We start from the raw sequence: 20623 nt of genomic DNA, 5'->3' as shown, positions 1-20623 counted from the left end.
GTCTGGAGGAGACTAGAAGAGTTTAGCTTCGTCTGTGCGCTGTGGGAAAGCCCTCCCTCATCTCTGCTGGGCAGGGTCTTTCCAGGTGCAGTGTGCCCTTCAGGGGAGCGCCCACCCTGAAAGCAGCTCTTCACCCATGCACAGTGAGAGAGCCCTATGATGTCACTGGTTTACTGTAGTGAGAATTCTGGAATTTTGGTTCCTTTTAAAACACAGAAATACCATAAGAATGTTTTTGTTTGGATCTCGGGTGTGGGGATATGGGGCTGCTTCAGACTATTTGAAGAAGCTGACTGATTTGCCTCGTGGTCTAGCAGAGGCGCGGTCTGCCAGCTGCAGATAGTTTCTGCAGCCGTGTGACATGTGGAATTCGGGGACCTTTCCAGAGGGTGTGTAAGGGTATATAAGCCCTGATGGGGGCTCTTGGCCATTCGGGGAGGTCGTTTGCAGTTTATTAGTAGTCGTGCTCACCGAAGAAGCGAAGGCTCTCTATCTCTGCCCCCCCCTTCTCTCCTGTCTAGTGATGGGGGGGTGAAACTGGGTGTGGGGGTGGTGATAAAGGGTGGGAAAAGAACCCACAAAGTAGCAAAGACCTGCTACAGTTTGCCAGAGTGAATTTTTAGCAGTCATGTGCCTTGGACTGTTGTAGGACCTTAGGAGAAGGGACTGACTATGTCTTCCTGTGTGAGGGATTTTAGCAATTCCACAATTCCAGTGCTGGGAAAGTATAGACAGGAGGACCCCTGGGGTTGGCTGGCCATTCAGCCCAGCCAAGTGGGCGTGCTTGATGCAGTGAGGGAGATTGTCCCAAAAAGCCAAAACAGGAAAAACAATAAGGTGGAGGACTAGAGAGATGGCTCGGAGCTTAAAACACTACTGCTGTTCCAGAAGGTTCAGATCTCAGCTCCCACGCGGGGCCGCTCACACCGCCTGTGTCTGCAGCTCGAGGGGATCCAGCACCCTCTTTTGGTCTGCATGGGTGTACACACAAATAAATAATAGAATATTTTTTAAAATATTTGTTTAAAAGGTAGAGCGTAGCATGGTGGTGCTTGCCTTTAATCCCTGTGCTTCCTGCTTGAGGCCAGACTGCTCACGTGAGTCACACACACACACACACACACACACACACACACACACACACACACACACAGAGAGAGAGAGAGAGAGAGAGAGAGAGAGAGAGAGAGAGAGAGAGAGAGAGAGAGCTGAGTGCTCCAGACCAAAAAAAACTCCCCAAAAAAAGGATGGAGAAGCTGGAGAGATGGGTCAGTAGCAAAGAGCATTTATTGCCCTTGCAGAGGGCCTGGGTCTGTTTGAGCATCACATGATGGTTTACCACTGTCTGTAAGTTCCAGGGAACTTAACCCCCTCCCTCTTAGCTCTGTAGGCACCAGGAACACACGTGGCATATATGCATACACGTATCAGACAAAACATACATACCTAAAATATCTAAGAGTATGTTTAAAGGATGGACTGGCCCTGAGAAATAGTTCTGGCCCACAGGAACACGCACATGTATGTGAGTGACTGCACGCAAACACACATTACACAGCTGGAGAGGTGGCTTGGCAGACAGGGGGGCACTTACAGCTCTTGAAGTATTGCCTCACCCACACCCAGCGGCTTTCAACCTCCGGTAACTCCAGCTCCAGGGGGTCTGACACCCTCTTCTGACTCAAGCGCAGCAGCGATGTGCACACACACACACACACACACACACACACACACACACACACACGCACACATTAGGAGAGCTAAGCATCATGGCCCAAAAAAAAGGAAAGCAACTTTAAGTCTGAGGAAGAGCTTCATAAAGACAAGAGCTGTTTGTTACAGACACCAGATGATGCTCGGTCCTGAGGGGAAAAGATCCCTTAGTTCCCTTTGGCTCCACAGGATTGGGAAAATCACACCATTGTGTCAGTGGCCCCTAAATTCAGTCAATTCCCTTCAGATTCAAAGAACAAGGAAGGCTCTCTTATTGCAGGTTTGGGGGAGTGGGACAGGGTGGAGTTGGGGAAGTAGAAATCAGGAAGGCACTGATAAACTTGGAACTATGATTCAAGGCCCTCTGGAAAGTAGATGGGGGAGGTCTGTGGCTGCCAGGATGAGCAGAAAAGGCAGAGGAGTGCCTCAAGGTCACAGCTTGCTATCTTCCCAGCTTCATCCCAGGGAAAGAGACACAGAGGAGCCTGCGTTTCTCTGGGGGGGAAAGCAGCTGGAGGCCATGTGAGGAACGGTTTCTAATTCAAGTTTAAGATTGTGTGTGTGTGTGTGTGGTTTTTTTTGTTTTTTTTTTTTTTTTTTTTTTTTAGTTTTTTTATTTCTGTTTTTTCTAAGCTGAAAAATTAACTTAAAATGTTTCTTAGTTCTGTAGAATATATGCAATGTGGTTAAAATTTGACTTTTGCTAGCCCATATACCTTTCCCATTAAAGATAATGTTTAGACTGGAGCAATGGCTCAGTAGTTAAGAGCACTGACTGCTCTTCCAGAGGTCCTGGGTTCAATTCCCAGCAACCACATGGTGGCTCACAACCATCTGTAATGGGATCTGATGCCCTCTTCTGGTGTGTCTGAAGACAGCTACAGTGTACTCATGCATAAGATAAATCTTTTAAAAAATATAAAAGACAAAGTTTAAATAGGATGCGTTAATTCCTCTCTGTGCTATGACACTAATTTGGGATGTCAGTTCAGGTGTTTTGTCCTTTGGGATTGGTGGCTGTCTTAGGTTCACCTTGCTCATGTAAATCACTTGAGTGGTTTTGCTGCTGGAGTCTAGAAGAGGGCACATCTGTTTCCTACAGGCACAGCCTCCTCGAGGTCCCCATGGCGGGCGGCTCTGCCAGCGCTCCTTAAGGCCAGCATCGGTATCGGTTAGCCTTCCACTCATTAAATAGTAGGGTACGAAGCCTTTTGTGTCATTTTGGACTGATTTCTAGAAGGGAGGTTGCTACTCAAGGGCAAACACCTGGCCTGCTTGGTGCAGCCCTCCTTCTGTGGGGTTCTGTACCCTAGAGCATGGCGAGGTGCCTACCCCCAAGATCTGTAGAGACGGGCATCAAACGTACATTTGGACCAATGAGAGGTGGGAAATGTGGAAATTGGGTTTGTATTTCTCTTGTATTTTGATTTTCTTCTTGACTAGGAGTTCACAAACTCCTTTGAATTAGGAATAATCCTCACTCAGTTAAATTACAATTTTTTATTCATATGAAATGCATGCAAACACAGAATTCGACCTTTTAATCATCTTAGAGTATGTAACTATGTAACCCAGTGTCACATAATATAATCACTGGGTCAGGTAGTACAGTCACGGTGTGCAGCTGTCAGCCCTCCTTCCCGAACTTTGATCACATGGAAAGCCCGCGCCCCCACATCCTGATCCTCCTCCCCAGCGGACAACACCGTACTATTACCACCGTGATGGGGAATGGTAAATGGTACCTGTGTTCTGTTTCTGTGTGAATTCTGTATTATTACTAGGTCTAAAGTAATACATAGAAACATTTGCTCATTCCTCGGTTGCAAAGGGATTCACAGGGGGTGTGTGTGTGTGTGTGTGTGTGTGTGTGTGTGTGTGTGTGTGTGAGAGAGAGAGAGAGAGAGAGAGAGAGAGAGAGAGAGAGAGAGACCCATGTCCTACCCTAGCCTCTCCTCTCCTCTCTTGCTGCAGATCTCCGGGCATGAATGGCACCTTTACCAGACTGGACCTTTACAGACACGGAGGTCCCAGCCTGGGTTATCTGCATCCTGACCTTCCAACTTCCTCTGTCCATGCTCTGCGCATGGCTGAATAGGAGCAAGTGGGACTATTCTCCCCCATTTCTCTCCGCGGGGGCGGAGTGGTTCCTGGCACATATGCTGGCTCACCCGCTCTGGAGTGTGTGTGTACTCTCTCCCACCCCCTGTTTCATGAATTCCATAATTAACTTGTTCTGATTAAGGTAGAAAGCACCCTGTTTTACAAGGACTGCATGGGGTTTATGGATGCCCCAGGACGGGTGGGTGTGGGGGGCTGTCGTGTCTGAGGGTTCTCTGCCAGCCTTCTCTCTGTTCTGCCCTACCTTGTGTCTTTAAGGTATTAGAGCTTCCTTTATGTGGGCTTTCACAGTTCTTGTTCCATTTATGTCTGCAACTGTTTTGTGGGGAGTGTGTCACAGCCCAGTCGTTTCCTCTCACCATGCAGAGTGATCTCTGCACCACTTTAAGCCCCGTGCTTTTCTGGGCTCTTAGCGTTGAGCACTTATTTTTCTTGTGTTGGAAATAAACCAAAGGATTTGATCCAAGGACAGGAGGCTGCAGAGGCAAGACCACCCACACAGCCATACTGCCTTTCCCTCCCTCCTTCCTTCCCCACATCCTTCCACCTGCTGTCCACCAGGCAGCAAATGCCAGGACCACACTGGGCGATGGTCACACACAAGGGTTCCACCCTAAGGCGGACTTCACACAGCCGCCCAGAGGCTTCTTGGGATACCTTCTTGGGACTGGGAGCATGGGGTAAGTGGATAGCACTTTACACAAGGGAAGGAGCTGGGAGAGCAACAGGGCCTAGAAGTGGGGGGGTAAATATGAGGTGAAGATAGGCTAGGAGGGGACCTCTGACACCGACATCTTTTGGGTCCATGGAATCCCTAACTCATCAGGAAGCCAGATGGCTAGAAGACTTCACAGTTCTCAGTCCCGACCTTACTGTATAGTAGGAAGACCAAGGCTGAGAGGCCTTAGTTCCTGCACTGTCCCAAGGCCTGAGCAGGAGTCAAGTGAGCCTTGGGAATTAGGAAGCAGTGAGCCCTACCCAAGAGAAGTCAGCCTGGAGGCAGACATACATTCTGGGCCTACAATGGAAGGCTGACTCCTGTAGGGTAGTGAGGTGATCTGGCAAGAGCAAGCAGCAAGCTGCAAAACGACCTCTTCAGCATTTACTCACCAGATCTGAGTCTCTCCTCCATTATGTCTCTGGCTAAACTCGGTGTTGTGGTGTACATTGAACCCAGCACCCAGAAAGATGAGGCAGGAGGATCTTTGTGAGTTTGAAGCTAGCCCAGTCCACAGAATGGGACCAGAACAGCCAGGACTAAATAGAGAGGCTCTGTCTCCAAAACACAACACCACATTGAAAACCTCTAGCTAACTCACAGTGACCAGCAGGCCTGTGTATCGGCCATTCCCCAGCCAGCCCTACTCCCTCTCCCACCTCCTGCGTAACTGAACGCATCTGCTTGGTGAATGCCCACAGAGGCTCGGCCTGACCCCACTCACTCCTCCCTGCCTTAACAGCCATTTCCACACATTTTCATAACCAGACATACATAAGACAGTATCTGTCCCCTACCCTCTGGGACCCTACAAGGACTTGTGTCCAGCTGCAGGTCCATAAATAGCAGGGGTAGGAGGTGTCCTGGGAGGCCCTCCACATGCCTTAGGAATGCGGGTAGCCATCTCCTGGTGGTGGGGCTTGCTCTCCTCAGAGAGAGAAACCTGCTGCTGTGGGAAGGTATTTCTGTGAGCTAGGAACCCTAATCAGGCCCAATGTTCCCAGCTTCCTCAAGGACTTCCACACAACTCCATTCCAGCTCCTGCCGTCCCTTTAATGAGATCCCTGTGAGACCAGTTCAACCCGTGCCACAGTCCAGGCACTGGTAGGGAGGGCTTTTACAGGGTGCCGGAGCTTAGAATTTGAAGCCCTGTATTCATCCTCTCCCCATGTTGTCCAGTGTAATTAGCGGCACCCCACTATTTGCATGGAACTCCATTGGATAATGTCCAAAGGAACCTGGCCTTCCCCATGTTGTGAATGTTTCTATTGCTACATCATTCCCTAGACTAGCACAGAGCTCCCTGCTGTTAAGACGGCTGACCAGAGAACCAACATCAGAACCCTACCCTCTCATGTCACCAGACAACCTTTCATACCTCTGAAGTTGCTAGGGCTACCAAACATCCTCAAGTGTCTCAGCCTAAAGCGAAGGGTCCGTTGCCTCCTCGACCTCCATGGGATGTGAACCCCATGTGGCTACAGGGCTTCTTCCCACAGGGCCTCCCTCTGACTCACAGCTCACCCCAACACTCACAGCCTGGCTGGGGGGCGAGCTGCTAGGCTAGGCAAAGTCAAAAAGAAGGGCCCAGGGTTGGGGATTTAGCTCAGTGGTAGAGCACTTGCCTAAAGTGCAAGGCCCTGGGTTCAATCCCAGCTCCAAAAAAAAAAAAAAAAAAAAAAAAAAAAAAAAAAAAAAAAAAGAAGGGCCCAAAGAAATACAGGACAGCGTATTCAGCAGGCACATACCTCCACACTGCACTACACGACTGCCTGGGGCTCCAAAACACTCCACTGCCTGACATAAACCTGAAGGGCTGGCTGCTGGGAGCCTCGTGAATGTGTGAGAAGATACAGTCCTGAGTGACTGTGGACTCTTGGACACAGGCATGGCTGTGTCAAGGAGCCACTGCCTCAGACCCAGGGGCAGGTAGAGCCTGAGTTCTGAGTGAGTGTTGGCAGGATGTGCATATACGTGCATTTATGAGTAACTGGCCAGTGCATACAAAATCTAGCCACTGCAGCTTCCTCCTGTAGACATCTACCAAGACCAGCTACCTGCCTTCCACCTGTGCTGTACATTACTACTGTGGTTCCAGGTTGGCTGCAGCTCTAAACGAGTACACACATCCCACCGGACTGAAGCCTTTCTGTACACGTTCTGTGTTCGTTCTTCATTCCCTCACGGTCCCCTCTGAGAACAAATCCAAGGCCATTCAGGACAGACACAGCAGGTAGGGAAGAAGGATGAACTTCTAGGGAGGGATTAGAGCTCCCCAGATTCTGAGCTCCTAGAACAGGCAATATTTGGTACTCCTGGGAGCACAGACGCCAAAAAAAGCAGAATTGAGTCTCACAGCTCACTGGGTAAAGCTTTATTGGAGTATAACTTATACAGACCTCCTCATCCACAGGCTCTCTCGTTCATCGGTCAGGCGAACTAGTCCAGAGCCCTGCATCTCTGGTTCCTGCCACAGAGGACCCATCGTGGCTTAGGGACACCCTCCTCACCTAGAAATAGTCTAAACAGCAAGAAGCCTTCTATCTGCCTTTAGGGACAGTAAACACCCCTGGCTGCTTCTGTGTTAGCCACCTTCAGATCAACTATACAGGACCTGCTTCCCACAAAGACTGAGGCCAGCTCATGTCCTGGGAAGGCCCGTCCTTGGGTGGGGCGTGAGCGATCAAGTCAAAGTATCCGCAGATCCCTTTCTCTAGAGCAGGACACTGGCCTAGACACAGGACACAGGACTTTCTGGCAGGAGTTCCAGGAGAAGAGCTACGGCAGACCCAGAGGCCAGCTCCAGACTCTGCCTTTCTCCACTCACTCCTCCCAGAGGCCAGAGTCCACAAAGGAATGGGGTTTGGGACAGGGCCCCAGGGGCTAAATGCTCCCAATTTGAGTGAGGGAGGTGCTTTGCAGGTGCTGTAGGCCCCCTTAGGTTGGGCCCAGGGACCCTAGGAGTGGCCCCTGCCCTGGTGGGCAGCTCATCTCTCTGGCAACAGGAGGAAGAATGCAGCCTTCAGGAAGCGGCCAAAGCTGCAGAGTGTGGCCACGAGCCAGTGCGAGCGGAAGCCAGGGTCTGTGCTGACCACGCACTTGAGGACGTCCGTCTGGGAGACAGAAGGAAGAGTTAGCAAAGCCAGACACCCAAGGCCCCTAGAGCCTTGCGCTAGAAAAATGTCTACCAAATCACAGAGGGAACATACAAGGGTGTTTGAAAACAGAGGCTGTGGTTCATCTAGACCAAAACTTGAGCAGGATACCTGAGAGCCAGGTGAGGAACTGTTCCGAGTCTGACATCCTTGCCTACCCATATTATGGGTGAGAACAGACTTCTGGGTAGAGCCCATCCTCCATGCCCAGTACCCAAAGGCATCTTGGATTTGGCCAGCCATGTAGGCAGTCAGGCATAGATCCTGCCATCCCACCTCTAGGTCTTCTTGAGAATGTAGAAAAGTGGGGCTCCCAAGAAGGAAGTGAGGGTGCTTTGGGGCAGTACTGAAGGGACTACGGCTGACCTTTTTCTGCCAGGCACCTTCTGGGAGCAGCAAGGAGACAAGAGTTTGGGGTCAGGGAACATGGCCATGCAGACACAGAGGAGCGAGCACCGGCCCATGTCTCAGAGCAACCCTGAGTCCTGAAGCCCTTGCCCACTGCTCCCGCCTTCCATCCCACCCCACCCTTCTGTTTCCCAGCGCCGCACCCTCACAGCCCCGAGATCCTCAGACTCACCCATCCACCACGCCTCCGAAGCCAGGTGGCCAGGGTCTTGCGTACAAATTCCCCCAGGCAGTCAACCAGGGCATGAACCATGGCGGGCTGAGCCTGCCGGACGCAGTCCACCGCTAGTCCCGCAGCCACCGAGTACAGGGACACTACCTTGCCCCATGTGATACCTATAGAGAGAGAGTGTGTCAGTCAGACCCTAGCTGGTGACGGGCTCACAGGAAGAGCCGAGCTTCCCTGAATTACTTTCCTGCCTGCCATCAGCTGGTGACAATGACAAGGAGCCAGGAAACCCCCCTGCAGGCCACCACCACAGCAGGACACTTGGCTGTGACCTGGTCTAGCTTGATCATTGTCTGCAGCCGGTCAGACCGTTCCCTTCTCAGGCAGTTCCAAGACAGACGGAGATTCCCAGCTTCCAGTGCAAACCTGCTGGAGCCTAGGATGAGATCAGCCTTCCCCACTTCTGATAGGGGTGTCCACAAGAAAGCAGTATGACTCAGTGCAGACTGGCTCAGAACTAGACAAGGAGCACAGCAGGCAACTTCAAGGGTGTGTCCAACCCTGTTTTGTCTGCAACTCTGAACCTTGATCTCAGGGCACTAGGTCAGGACCTATCCCATACTTGATTTAAAAAAAAAAAGCCAAGACTATTGGGCCTTCTGGGAGGCATAACTAAAACCTGGAATACCATAAACAAGAATGAGGGGGATTATACGCGGCTCCCTGACATAGAGGAATTCAAGGGCTGGAGGGATGGCCCAGGAGTTAGCTTGCAGTCTATGCAAGCTGGAGACCCAGCGTTCAGATCCCCAGAACCCATATAAATGCTGGGTGGGTACAGCAGCCCCCTGCCCCAATAAAAGCCTGGGAAGGCAGAGCCGATCCTGAGAGCAAGCTGGTCAGCAGCTCTGCCTAGCACTGAGAAATTCTGCCTCTAAATTACAAGGGTCATTGAGGATAACGGCCAACATCATCCTCAGACCTCCATAAAAACATGCATGCATGCATGACTACAGACATGCAGAACATACGTACACACGTAAAAATGGGGGGAAATAGAAGAATGTTGTATTCTATCACCAGTAGCGCCAAAAAAACAAGAATAAAATCCTGGGTTAATCGAAACACTCTTGAACAAGCAGCAGGAGAATCAGTTCAGTCAAGGTCATGCTCAACTGTGTAGCCTCCAGGCCAGCCTGGACTACATAAATTCTTATCTCAAGTCAGGGAGCCGGAGACATGGCTCAGGAGTTAAAGAGGCCAGAGGACCAAGTCCCGATGCCAAGACCTACAGTCAGCTCACAAGTGCCTGTGCCTCCAACTCCAAGCAGATCTGCTGCCTCCGACCTCCAAGGGCACCTGAACACACAGGCACACAGCCACACACAGGTACCAACATACATGTAATTAAAAATTAAATAAGTGTCTTAAAAAGAGGGGGTAGGTGTGGTGTGTGTGCCCCAGTAATCCCAGTATCAGGAAGCTGAAGCAAGAGGAATCTTCAGATTGAGAAAGCCAAAACAGGTACAGATAACACGGTAAGCATTTGAAAAAATAGAACCTATTTCCTCTTGTTAACAGCACAAGAAGATACATTATTACAAGATAGAGCCGTGGCCTACCACGTTAAAAAGCTTTAGGGGTTGGAGATTCAGTAACGTGTTTGCTATGCAAGCATGAAGGACCAGAGTTCAGATTCCCAGCACCCATGTAAGAAGCCTGGCATGTTAACATGCCGCTGCATTGATCCCAATGTTGGCATCAAAAAGATGGAGCAGGATGATGGAGGCAGAAGGAAGGGCCTTTGGGCTTACTGGCCCAGTCCTCACTGACCTCCTAGCTGAATGAGAGACTGTCTCAAAAAAAAATTGGGAGATCATTATTAACTCTACCTACACATATGGGCATCTGCACACACTCATACCCTCACACACACACTCACACACACACGCACACACACACTCACTCACTCATGTAAACACACATACTCCTAAAGATGAGAGTTAAGGATTCAGGTAATCACTGTTCTCAGCTTTGCTAGGGCAGACAGTTGAAGATCTGCCCTTGAAAAGCTCCCACGTCCAGTCATAGGCCCCGTGAGATGCTGACCTGAGCACTAACATTTAGACTATGACGCTCCCCTCCACCCACCTTCACACAGCAGCCAGAGTAACCTCATACAGCGCATGACCCAGCACACAGACGTTCACCACAGTACCATTCACAGCCACCAAAAAGGAAAAACTGCGTGTTCCCTGGCAGACTGCTGGGGCTGTGCATTTATACAGCCAGGAGCCAGAGTGAAGTTTCGATGAATGCCATAGCAAGGGGAAGGAACCAGACACAGAAGGACACAAATCCCGTGCCAGTCCTCCTACAGAAAACGCACGGAACGGGCATACCCGCTGAGACAACAGATTCAGAAGGGCCTGGGGGCGAGGGACAGGGAATGATAGGCAGAATGTCCTCAGGATTAGGACAAACGGCATTCTGAGTGCTGAATGCCACCAAGGCTGGCATTTAATGTGGCTAAATGTGCAGTATATGTGAGTCACCTCAATGAAAAGGAATAGGGAAAGAAAAAAAAAACCAACAAACAAAAAACAGCCCCCGAAAGCCAGCGGTGGCACTAACACTCTCGAAGGAGTTACTTGCTCTCCTTTCCAGGTAAACCAAGTCTGTAAGCCCCCCCGAGCCCCATCCGGCTTCAACAGCACTCTGGTAACTCCTAGAACACAGTTCCAGCTTTCGGTCCGCTGAGCATGCTCGACAAAAGGATGCTGGTGGTCAGCCGGGTGACAGTACCCAGTCACGTCCTCGCAGGCAGGCTACTCTGCTGTCAACTGTTCCCTTGACGACATGGAGGATGGGCCTAGCATCTGAGTCACGCAGGACGCCCCCGTCTGAGTCCATCACAAGATCCAAGAGCTTCAATGTCTTCCTATTAAATGGTGTCCCGTGGGGTGGCACCATTCCCAGTGAGGAGCAGGGGGCGGGGTGCAGTGTGTTATTTGCTTTTAAAGACAGGGGCTTTCTATGACTGATGGCTTTCTATCCTGGTTGTTCTGGAACATTCTGTGTAGACCAGGCTGGCCTCAAACTCAGATATCCACCTGCCTCTGCCTCCAGAGAGCTGGGATTAAAAGCAGGTGCCACTACCCCCCAGCCTGATTTATTTATTTCTAATACATATGGGTGTTTTGTCTACACGGAGACCAGAAAATGGCTCAGATCACCTAAAACCAGATAGAACTGGATAGTACTCTTAACTGCTGAACCAGCTCTCCAGCCCCTACAATTCCAGAACATCTCATCCACATAGCCCCTGGTCGCCCCCCACAAGTCCTAATCTGCCTTGCTACAGTTAACATATTCTGCACATTTCGCACAAGTGAATTTGTATGTGGCACATTTAAGGCACTGCTCTGCCTCAGCCCTTTTCGTGGCTGACTAATATTCCACATCCATTAGTCAACTAACGGACACATGGACAGTCGCTACTTGGGACTCTGCAAATAATGCTGCTGGGAACTCTCAGCCAGGCTTCTCTTGGGTTTTAATTCTATTAGGCATACACCTAGTAGATTCAGTGGGTCATGAGGAAACGCCATACCTCACTATTTGAGGACCAGCCAGGCTGTTTTCTACAGTGCTATTTCACACATGCCCTACCAGTTCTGAGTAAAGGCTGACTTCCCCGCGTCCTCATCAATACTGTGGATGTCTGGCCATCCTGGTAAGTATGAAGCCATTCTGGCACGATGACTGTGACATTGACCATCTCGGATGCTTGTTTGCAAAGTCTGCTGGTGCTTCCTGGCCGCCAGTGAATGTAGGTGACCACCCTACATTCTCAAGGCCTTCCTTCCCCACCTCCTCCCCAAAGCTTAGAGACAGACGCTCAGGCGGCCACCCATGGCTGACGTCAGCCAGAAAGGCCCTGTCTCCCCAAGAGGCTCTTCCAGATCAAGTGTCTCTCTGGGCTGCCTCTGTGTTCAGGGTGGGCTTGCACCAGGCAGAAATGGTAGACATGAGGTAAGGTTATTCTGACCTCTCCCCAGCTCACACTCACTACCACCCAAGGCCCCAGACCTCTCTTTCCCGCTCACACCCACCACTAACAGAGACCCAGCCCCTCGAGGTCCTGGGCTCACTGCAGCCATCCACAGACCAGATCTATAGTCTCCAGAGCAAAAAGCTCCTTATAAACCCAGCCATCCACAGCTCGTAAACCAGCCTGCTTGACAGCTTGGAGTCAGACACCCAGGCGGCCACTCGTGGCTGGCGTCAGCTGGAAAGCCCCAGAGAGGACAAGGGTGGTCCTCCACCCAAAATGCCAGGCTGCTGGCTTCCTTCCTGAGCCCTGCCCACTGACGTTCCCACCAAGTGCCTGCAAGTTACCCCTCACAGAGGGGACAGGAGTATGCCCATTAACTCCTGGTACTTCCTCCCACCCCATGCCACAGCCCTGTTCCGCCTCTCCCACTCCATCACCCACCCACTCCCCTACTTCCCACAGCCCAGGCCCCTGCAATTTTAGTACAGAGGCTGCACTAGCTGACCCTGATCCGTCATGTGAGACTGGCCTGGGCCTCCCTGCTCCTAAGCAAAGGCCACATGGGTCTGGTGTAAGTGACGCATGTGGACAACAAGGGGTCTATCGGTGGTTCTAAGAGCATGGAACGGGAGGGTTTGAGGAGATGAATCTTGCAGCCTCCTGTAAGTCTAGGGCAAGGAAAGGAAGGGAATTTGAGGCAAAGTGGGAGGGGCTGCAGGAGCTTGCCTTTCGCTCACTTCTGAGCAGACATGGAGACTCCTGGGAGAGTCCCAGGTGAGTGAGGTCACAGTATCCAGACCAGCATGTCCCTTATCTCCTAAAGTGCCCATGACTGGCCAATCTCACTGACGTAGGGATGCTCATTTTTTTGAAATGCCGCACGTGGATCTAGCTGTGGAACCTAAGCACCACGGTCACTAAAAGCCCGGTATGTGTTGCCGCAGTCCCGCAGAGAGCCGCTGCCCTGTAGGGCACCACGGTCCCAGCCAGTGCCTGGCCAGATCAAATGGCAGGATTGTGTCAACAGCCCTCAGAATGACCAGCAGCCCGGCTAGCTGGGTAGTTCAGAAGATAAAAGCACCTGCAGGGCTGGAGAGATGGCTCAGTGGTTAAGAGCACCGACTGCTCTTCCTGAGGTCCTGAGTTCAAATCCCAGCAACCACATGGTGGCTCACAGCCATCTGTAATGGGATCCGATGCCCTCTTCTGGTGTCTAAAGACAGCTACAGTGTACTCATATACAAAATAAAAAAATAAATCTTTAAAAAAAAAAAAAAAAGGGTTGGGATTTAGCTCAGTGGTAGGCGCTTGCCTAGGAAGCGCAAGGCCCTGTCTGGTCCCCAGCTCCAAAAAAGAACCAAAAAAAAAAAAAAAAAGAAAGAAAGAAAAAAAAAAAACCTGTGGCCAAGCCTGAAGACTTGAGTTCAACCTCAGGAACCAAGCGATAAAATTAGACAGCCACCTCCAGAAGTCGTCCTCGGACCGCCAGGTATGTGCTGTGGTCCAGTGTGTGAACATATACACATACCAAATAAAAATGTAATTGAAAAACAGTCGGGTATGGTGGTGCACACCTTTAATCCCAGCACTCACGTAGGCGGATCTCTGAGTTCAAGGTCGGCCTGGTCTGCAGAGCAGAGGTCCAGGACAGCCAAGACTACACAGAGAAACCCTGTCTCAAGAAATCAATAAGTAAAACTAAAGATCGAGAGCCAGCTCTTCACTGGGCTGGGCTGTTACCCCCCCAAGGGCAGGAGGCCTGTATCATGGCAGTGACTTTGGGACCCACAGGGCCGTATTAGGGAGCCCCAAGAATTCTATCCCTGCAAACCTGCCTGCTCCACACAGGTTGAGTCCCTCCCAGTGGCGCCTCAGGTAAACAGGCCAGACCTACCTGCTGAGAAGATGTGGCCGGCCACAGCGAGGAAGGCATCGGTCACCACGGGTTCAGACTGCAGGGGGATGTGCAGCTGCCGGGCCACATTCCGATAAACGCTGGGACGGATCTGCTCCAGCTCATCTCCTGCGTGGACGCACAGTCGTTCAGGTCCTCTCCCACCTTAGCCCCGTGGCCAGCACTGACCGAGACTTGATGGTACACCAGATCCGCCTGACCACACTTGACCTCCAAGCTAACACCTTCCCTTCGCTAGGCTCTGACCCCCACTTAACCTGTTCGACTGCCACCCCTTCACCTTATCTTACTTCATTTGACTCTCCCAACCTTGGCCCCATGAACAAAGAGTCTAGGGAGACTATAGAACCTCCAAGCCCCCTAGGGCAGACTGGCTGGGCCAGTGGGGCAAGAATCCTGCAGTGGTACAAGGGCTCTGCCTGCTCGGTGACTCACAGCAGACAAGCAGGCAGGCAGATGAGCAACTGGATAGGCTGAGGAGGAGGGACCAGACAGGCAGAGCCCGACACGGAGAGGGTCTTGGCTGGAAGACCACATATATGCAGTCACCCCCTACAGCCTCACAGGATGATGGTGGCTTAGGCCCTGGCGTTAGCATCACTGGTAATGGCTCACTGAACTGACTCAGGCAGCTCCAAGATCTGGGACAATGGCACCTAGGTTCCTGGTGCCAAATGGGTGTGTTTCTATGCAGTGCTACATCAGCCCAGCCAGAGCTGTGCCAAGGAGATGCCTTCCACAGTCCCACCCGCCCCCTGGGCTACAGTGCCCTTGGCATCACCACGCATTCGGAGGGAAAGACAGTGCCCGGGAATTCCACACAGACTCTGATTGGGTGTCCCCGGCCCAGCCACTTCCCCAGCCAAAGCAAATAGGGAAATGCTGTTGCTGCTTGGCCTGTCCCAGCGATAAGGGCGCCCACGTCATCCCTGAGGCCAGCTGCGCTCTATCTAATTAATTAAGATCTGGAAGCAGAGAAGCAGGAGGAGGGGGGCCAGGGGATGAGGAGATGGCGTGGAAATTCCCAACGCTTGCCTGACCGTTGCCAAGGATAAACCCTGGGGGCCTTTGGAGACTGACCCTAGGAGATGGTTCGGGGACACGAGCTAGGCTGCTTCCTGTTTGTGGCTGGGAGCCATGCTTGGGAGGTCAGGAAGATATCGCTGACCTTAGAAGAATTCACCTTGAACAGTCATGACAGCACCATACAGAACCCGAACAAGGACACGTTGGAATCCAGGCTCTCCCCTTCTGGGAATCCCCTTAGCTGTCTAGAAGGGTCTGAACCCCAGAGTGTAGGAATAGCACTGGGTGATGGGAAAAGGCTATTCGGAGAGCTCCTGCTGAGTTCGAGGCTTTGCACCTGTTCCTTTCTACAGACCAGTGTTCAAGGCTCCTAGGACCAGTCACAAGACTGAAGACGAAACGGCACGGGTCAGACCCAAAGCAGGACTTTCCCTTTGCCACCCCAGTGCCCTGGGGACTTACAAGAGGCCAACATGTCCTTTCTCTAGAGAGAGCCAATGGTCTTCTTTTGTCTGAGGAGTTTACCTAACCAAACCTCTCATTCTCACTCTCCACACACCCAGAGTTAGTCCCCTCTGCCCATGCACAGCCCCTCCTGGGAACCCAACTCAGGCCAAATGGACTCCAGCTCCCTCAAACTGTTAAGCAGGCCAGGTTTACACAGCCTTGCTCCTTGAGGTCAGTCCAGCATGAAGATGCAGGGTCTATATAAAACAGCATGGGTGCACACCTCGTCTCCCAGGAAGCCAGGTCTGACCCGGCTCCCTCAAACCAGGAGAATGCACCCCGCCTCTCCCTGACACCCACTCATCCACTTATTTGATCTCTGCTATCTTTTTCTGGTCCCTTACAGCCCCAGGCCCCAGTCTGGCTGCGCTAATGTGAACTGTCGTGAATCAAGGCTTGGCTTCCCCATCACATGTCCTTTGAGAGCTGCTGAGCTAGCTGTGTGTGACTCCCAGAAACAAGTGTCCCAGATATCCTTCAAGAAGGCCCCGGGGGGCCTTCCCATCAAGGGAAACTGCAATGGGTGTCGGACCTCGGCCAATAACTGAAAGGCCTATTTTCCAAAACAAACATTGGGACACATGGTACCACAAAGGATTTTTTAGTCCAGCAGAGTACAAGGGTCACCATAAAGTTTAGCTGGTAAAATATCGCTCTTCCAGGGCTTTCTGAGTTTTATGGCAAGAACGTCTGTGATCGGGCACCGGGGAGGGGGGAGGCTGACAAAGGAGCCAGCAAGCAGACAAGCCTGGGGAATGAACAGAGCAGCACCAGCCTGGGTGGCCTATCCTCGCATCCTCCCATTCCAGACAGATTTGGGCTCCCACGCACACCTCCTCTTTACAGCAGAGGGAGGGTGAGGCACAGCCGCAGAGGGGCTGGTCATGTCTCAAGAAGGGAATGTCAGTGCAGAACAGCTGTACCAGGAACCCTGAAACACAACAACGGGCAGACCCATCAACCAGCTCTAGAGGGGCTGCCTAGGATGGTACTCACCCAAGCGCAGCAGCACGGTGCACACCTCTGCCAGGCGTCCTCCAGGGGCAGGCGAGGCACGCTCTGGAGCGCTCCAGGAGAGGCCGGCGCGCAAAAGCCGCGCGTGCACGTACTCCCGGCCTAGTGCCTTAGCCTGGGCCACCAGCTCCTTGTCTGTGGGCGAGCGATCAAAGGCGTCCATGATCTCCGCAGCGAAGACCGAAGAGCGCCGCAGCACCTCCATGGCCGAAGCGCAGGCGAGAGGCGCCACACCTACGAACAGACTTGAGTTCGGCCGGGATCGCCTCCAGCGAGGCGGCGAAGGGACTCCTGCCACGCGAGGAGACCCGGAGGCGCGGCGCGAGACACAGCGGTCCCCACCGCGTGCGCCCGGGCGGCGTCCGGGGCCGATTCAAACCTCACAGGAGGTCGGCTGGGCGCCGCCCTCAAAAAGGGCCGGTTTCTGCGAGCCTCTCGTTTTGCACCCCAAGCCTTTTAAAACACAGTGTCAGGTTCATTTTAGGTTCTAAATTAGATCTCGCAGGTCCCGGCGGTGGCCAAGGGTTGGGAACACCGCGGGGAAGCGGCAATAGGTTCTTTGGTCACAGCGCCCAGGCTCGAGGACCAGATTGGAGGCGCCGGAGGATGCAGAGTAGCCTGCTGCGACCGGGCTCCTCCCTGCAAGCGAGTCTGGTCCTAAGGAAGGCTCCAAACTGCTCGGCGGTCCCTGGGCTCCGAGGCCACGCACCTGCGTACCTCGCAGAACCAGTGTTTGTCCCCGGTGTCGCCGTTCCCATGGTGCTACATCCAGGGGACCGACGCCACGCCCGCCCGACTCACCTCTCCCGCCTCATGGCGCGCAGGGCGGCGATGGAGTTCTGGTTTCAGGACCCGCTCGCCGCCGTCTCCGCCGGTCTAGCCCCTTCCATTCAAACCCGCGAGCGCGAGCCCCGCCCCAGCGCCCGCCCCGTCCACGCCCGAGCTGAAGCACAGGCTCCGCCGGTCTTCCCGCGCGCTCGCAGAAGTCCTGGTCCCGAGGGGTGCGGGAGGCGTACCGCGGACTCCCCGCGGGCGAGAGGCCAGGCTTAGGGCTTCGCCTTCTAAGGAAACGGCAACCCCCGGGGGGCGGAGCCGCAGCCCAGCTCTGCCCAACGCCTCCCCGGCTTAAGAAAGGCCAACACAAGTTCTCGGGATGCGCCCGGGAACGCCGCCAGGCTGGAGCTGTCCCGGCAGGCAGCGCGAAGAACAACCAGCTCTGACACCAACCCACTGGGGCGCACCGAGTTCCATTTTAAAATTGGCTGACTTATCTTTTCCTTATTGCCTTGAAGAGGCTCCTTAAAGATCCTGGATTCTTGCAGTTGTCGGGGATCTGATGCCCTCTTTGATCTCCGAGGGCACCAGGCATACACGGGGTGCACAGACATGCAGGCAGGGAAACATTCTTCATACACAAAACAAAAATAAAAATAAGTAAATATTTAAAAAATAGAGTCTGGGTTCTTGGCTTAATCGAAGCCTTTGGAATGTGGTGGAGACTTGGATGTGTGCTTGGGTACTGCAAATACCCGCTCCCACTTGAGTCTAGCCTTGCTTTTAATGAGCTGGACTTATTTATATCAAGTCCAATATATAATCTTTTGTACTTAGTTTTCTCTTATTAGGGAATTTTCATTTGAGAGAAAAAGAGAGAGGGAAGGAGGGAGGGAGGAAGGGAGGGAGAGAGAGACAGAGACACAGAGAGAGCACACAGAGAGAGAGAAGCTTGTCTGGAACTCTGTTGACCAGCTGGTCCAACTTGTAGGGATCACCCAGCCTCTGCCTGCAGAGTACTGGACCACAGCCGTGTTCAGAAGCTTTGTTATTTTAGGGTTCATATGTAGACCTATGATGGATCACAAACATCGTTGTGAACAGTGTGGTAGTGAATCAGAGCTCCCTTTTCCTGTACAGATTTCCAAGAAAGTCAACGTCATCTACTAGACTCCGTTCTCCTTCATCTTTTGATCCAACTGCACAATCCAAGCAATGGGATTTGCTAACTTGACCTAATTTCTGTAAGGACAACATTTCACTTAAAGCTACAAAATATATATTCTACACACACACACACACACACACACACACACACACACACACACACACACACACGGGTGTTTTATCTGCATGCACGTCTGCATACAAGAAGAAGCACTGGATCTCACAGGACCACAGTTACAAGTGGTTGTGAGAGCCACCATGCGGGTGCTAGGAATTGAACTCAGAACCTCTGGGAGAGCAGTCAGTGTTTTTAACTGCTGAGCCACCTCTCCTGCCCTACCAGGAAAATATTTTTCAAGTGAACAATCACAAAAACAGTACAAGCCAAAGTAAAAGCCCATCGCCCTCCCACACAAGCCTTTAAGTCCCAGGGCTATCGGGCAAAGAAGAGGCGGTTACTGGGACTTGCCGGGCACAAGCCTAGCTCTGGTGTCACTGACAAATCTGGTCTGAGGAAGTAAGGTGGGGAGAGTTAGAGATCGAGGGGGACCCTGCAGGTGCCGGGGCAGGGAATCAAGGATAAAGTGAGGGGACTAAGAAGCAGGTTCAGGTTGACTTCATCAACCTGGATCAAACGTGGGGAATCTGATCTCAGACAGTTTATTCTGCACAAATTTAAACACAGGAAAATTTGGAGGAAAAAAGGCTTCCTGTTGTGACACAAAGAAGTGTAACTAATCAGAACCTGACCCAGGGTACCTGTCATTTATTCTGACAAGATCGGCTCTAGAGATAGATAGGCCACCTATGCTAGCCTAATGGCCTATGGAAGGCTCTGCCCTGGTCTCAGTTATACAGATGGCACAGACGTCATTTGTACCATTAGCCACCTCCAGACCTGGTTGTGGGAGTTTGATATCCTGGGCCAACAGGTACAGCAGATCACCAGGCTGCTAATCACTTCCAGTTCCAATTCAAATCCAGGTTTCTGGATGTAAGAATAGGTCTTTTCACCTTTCCCACTGGAAAAACAAGTGCCTCACACTCCTGGTTTCTCTGGAGATCTGTAAGGGAAAGGACCTTTGCGATGTGCTCTCTCAACAAAACAAGGCCACTGGAAGTCTTCCTCTGGCCCCATGAATATTCACACACACACACACACACACACACACACACACACACACGCACGCACGCATAGAATATTTAATTTAAAAAGATAGAAGGATAGAAGAAAATAGTACATACAGCTTCACAGCAATTTAAATTCTTTTTTTTTTGGTTCTTTTTTTCGGAGCTGGGGACCAAACCCAGGGCCTTGCGCTTCCTAGGCAAGCGCTCTACCATTGAGCTAAATCCCCAACCCCCAGTAATTTAAATTCTTGAGTAAAACACTGTTTACCAAAACTGACATAGGAAGAAAAGAAAGTCTAGACAATTCAACACCAATTAAATAAATTTAGTTTGTAAGACTATTCTTATACTTTTCTATTGTTCTGAAGAGGCTGCACTCGACCAAGGTAACCTAGAAAAGAAAGCCTTTAAGTGGGAGTTTGCTTACACTTTCAGAGAACGAGTCAGCGACCATCATGGTGGGGAACAGGCAACAGACAGACGGGAATAACACAGGAGCGATAACTGAGCTCTTCTGATCCACAAGCAGGAGGCAGGGAGAGTTGAAACCTAAAAGCCCAACCCCAGTGACACAGCTCCTCCAACCCGACCACACACCTTTTAATCCTTCCCGAACGGCTCTGCGTAATAAGGACCACGCTTTCAAAATGTATGAACCATAAAGGGGTCACTCTCATTAAAACTACCACATATATTGACACTTTGGGTTTTGTACTGTTTGTTGAGCTGAAGAAGTATCAACAACCTT

General features: G+C 51.7%; 1 protein-coding gene across 1 annotated transcript; it reads right to left on the bottom strand.

The window, feature by feature from the left end:
* Positions 1-6911: 6911 nt before the first annotated feature.
* Positions 6912-17823, bottom strand: Bok (BCL2 family apoptosis regulator BOK). Its single transcript, XM_032901683.1, has 5 exons — positions 17605-17823; positions 16786-17037; positions 14236-14364; positions 8288-8451; positions 6912-7665 (listed from the first exon to the last, which is right to left on the bottom strand). Exons 2-5 carry the CDS (start codon positions 17006-17008, stop codon positions 7540-7542), a joined length of 642 nt encoding a protein of 213 aa, XP_032757574.1. The 5' UTR covers positions 17009-17037; positions 17605-17823; the 3' UTR covers positions 6912-7539.
* Positions 17824-20623: the final 2800 nt, after the last annotated feature.

Source organism: Rattus rattus, chromosome 4 (genome assembly GCF_011064425.1).
Source record: "Rattus rattus isolate New Zealand chromosome 4, Rrattus_CSIRO_v1, whole genome shotgun sequence".
Lineage (NCBI taxonomy): Eukaryota > Metazoa > Chordata > Mammalia > Rodentia > Muridae > Rattus > Rattus rattus.
The sequence above is the reverse complement of the archived record's forward strand: the minus strand, read 5'-3'. Positions and strand labels throughout refer to the sequence as shown.

Bases quoted from the DNA above. Each gene is read 5' to 3' on its own strand.
- Bok (XM_032901683.1), bottom strand. From the start codon at position 17,008: ATGGAGGTGCTGCGGCGCTCTTCGGTCTTCGCTGCGGAGATCATGGAC. The intron at 14,365-16,785 runs GTGAGTACCATC...GCGTCCACGCAG, and splicing joins CACCGTGCTGCTGCGCTTGG to GAGATGAGCTGGAGCAGATC. The intron at 8,452-14,235 runs GTAGGTCTGGCC...CTCTCTCTATAG, and splicing joins CGGCCACATCTTCTCAGCAG to GTATCACATGGGGCAAGGTA.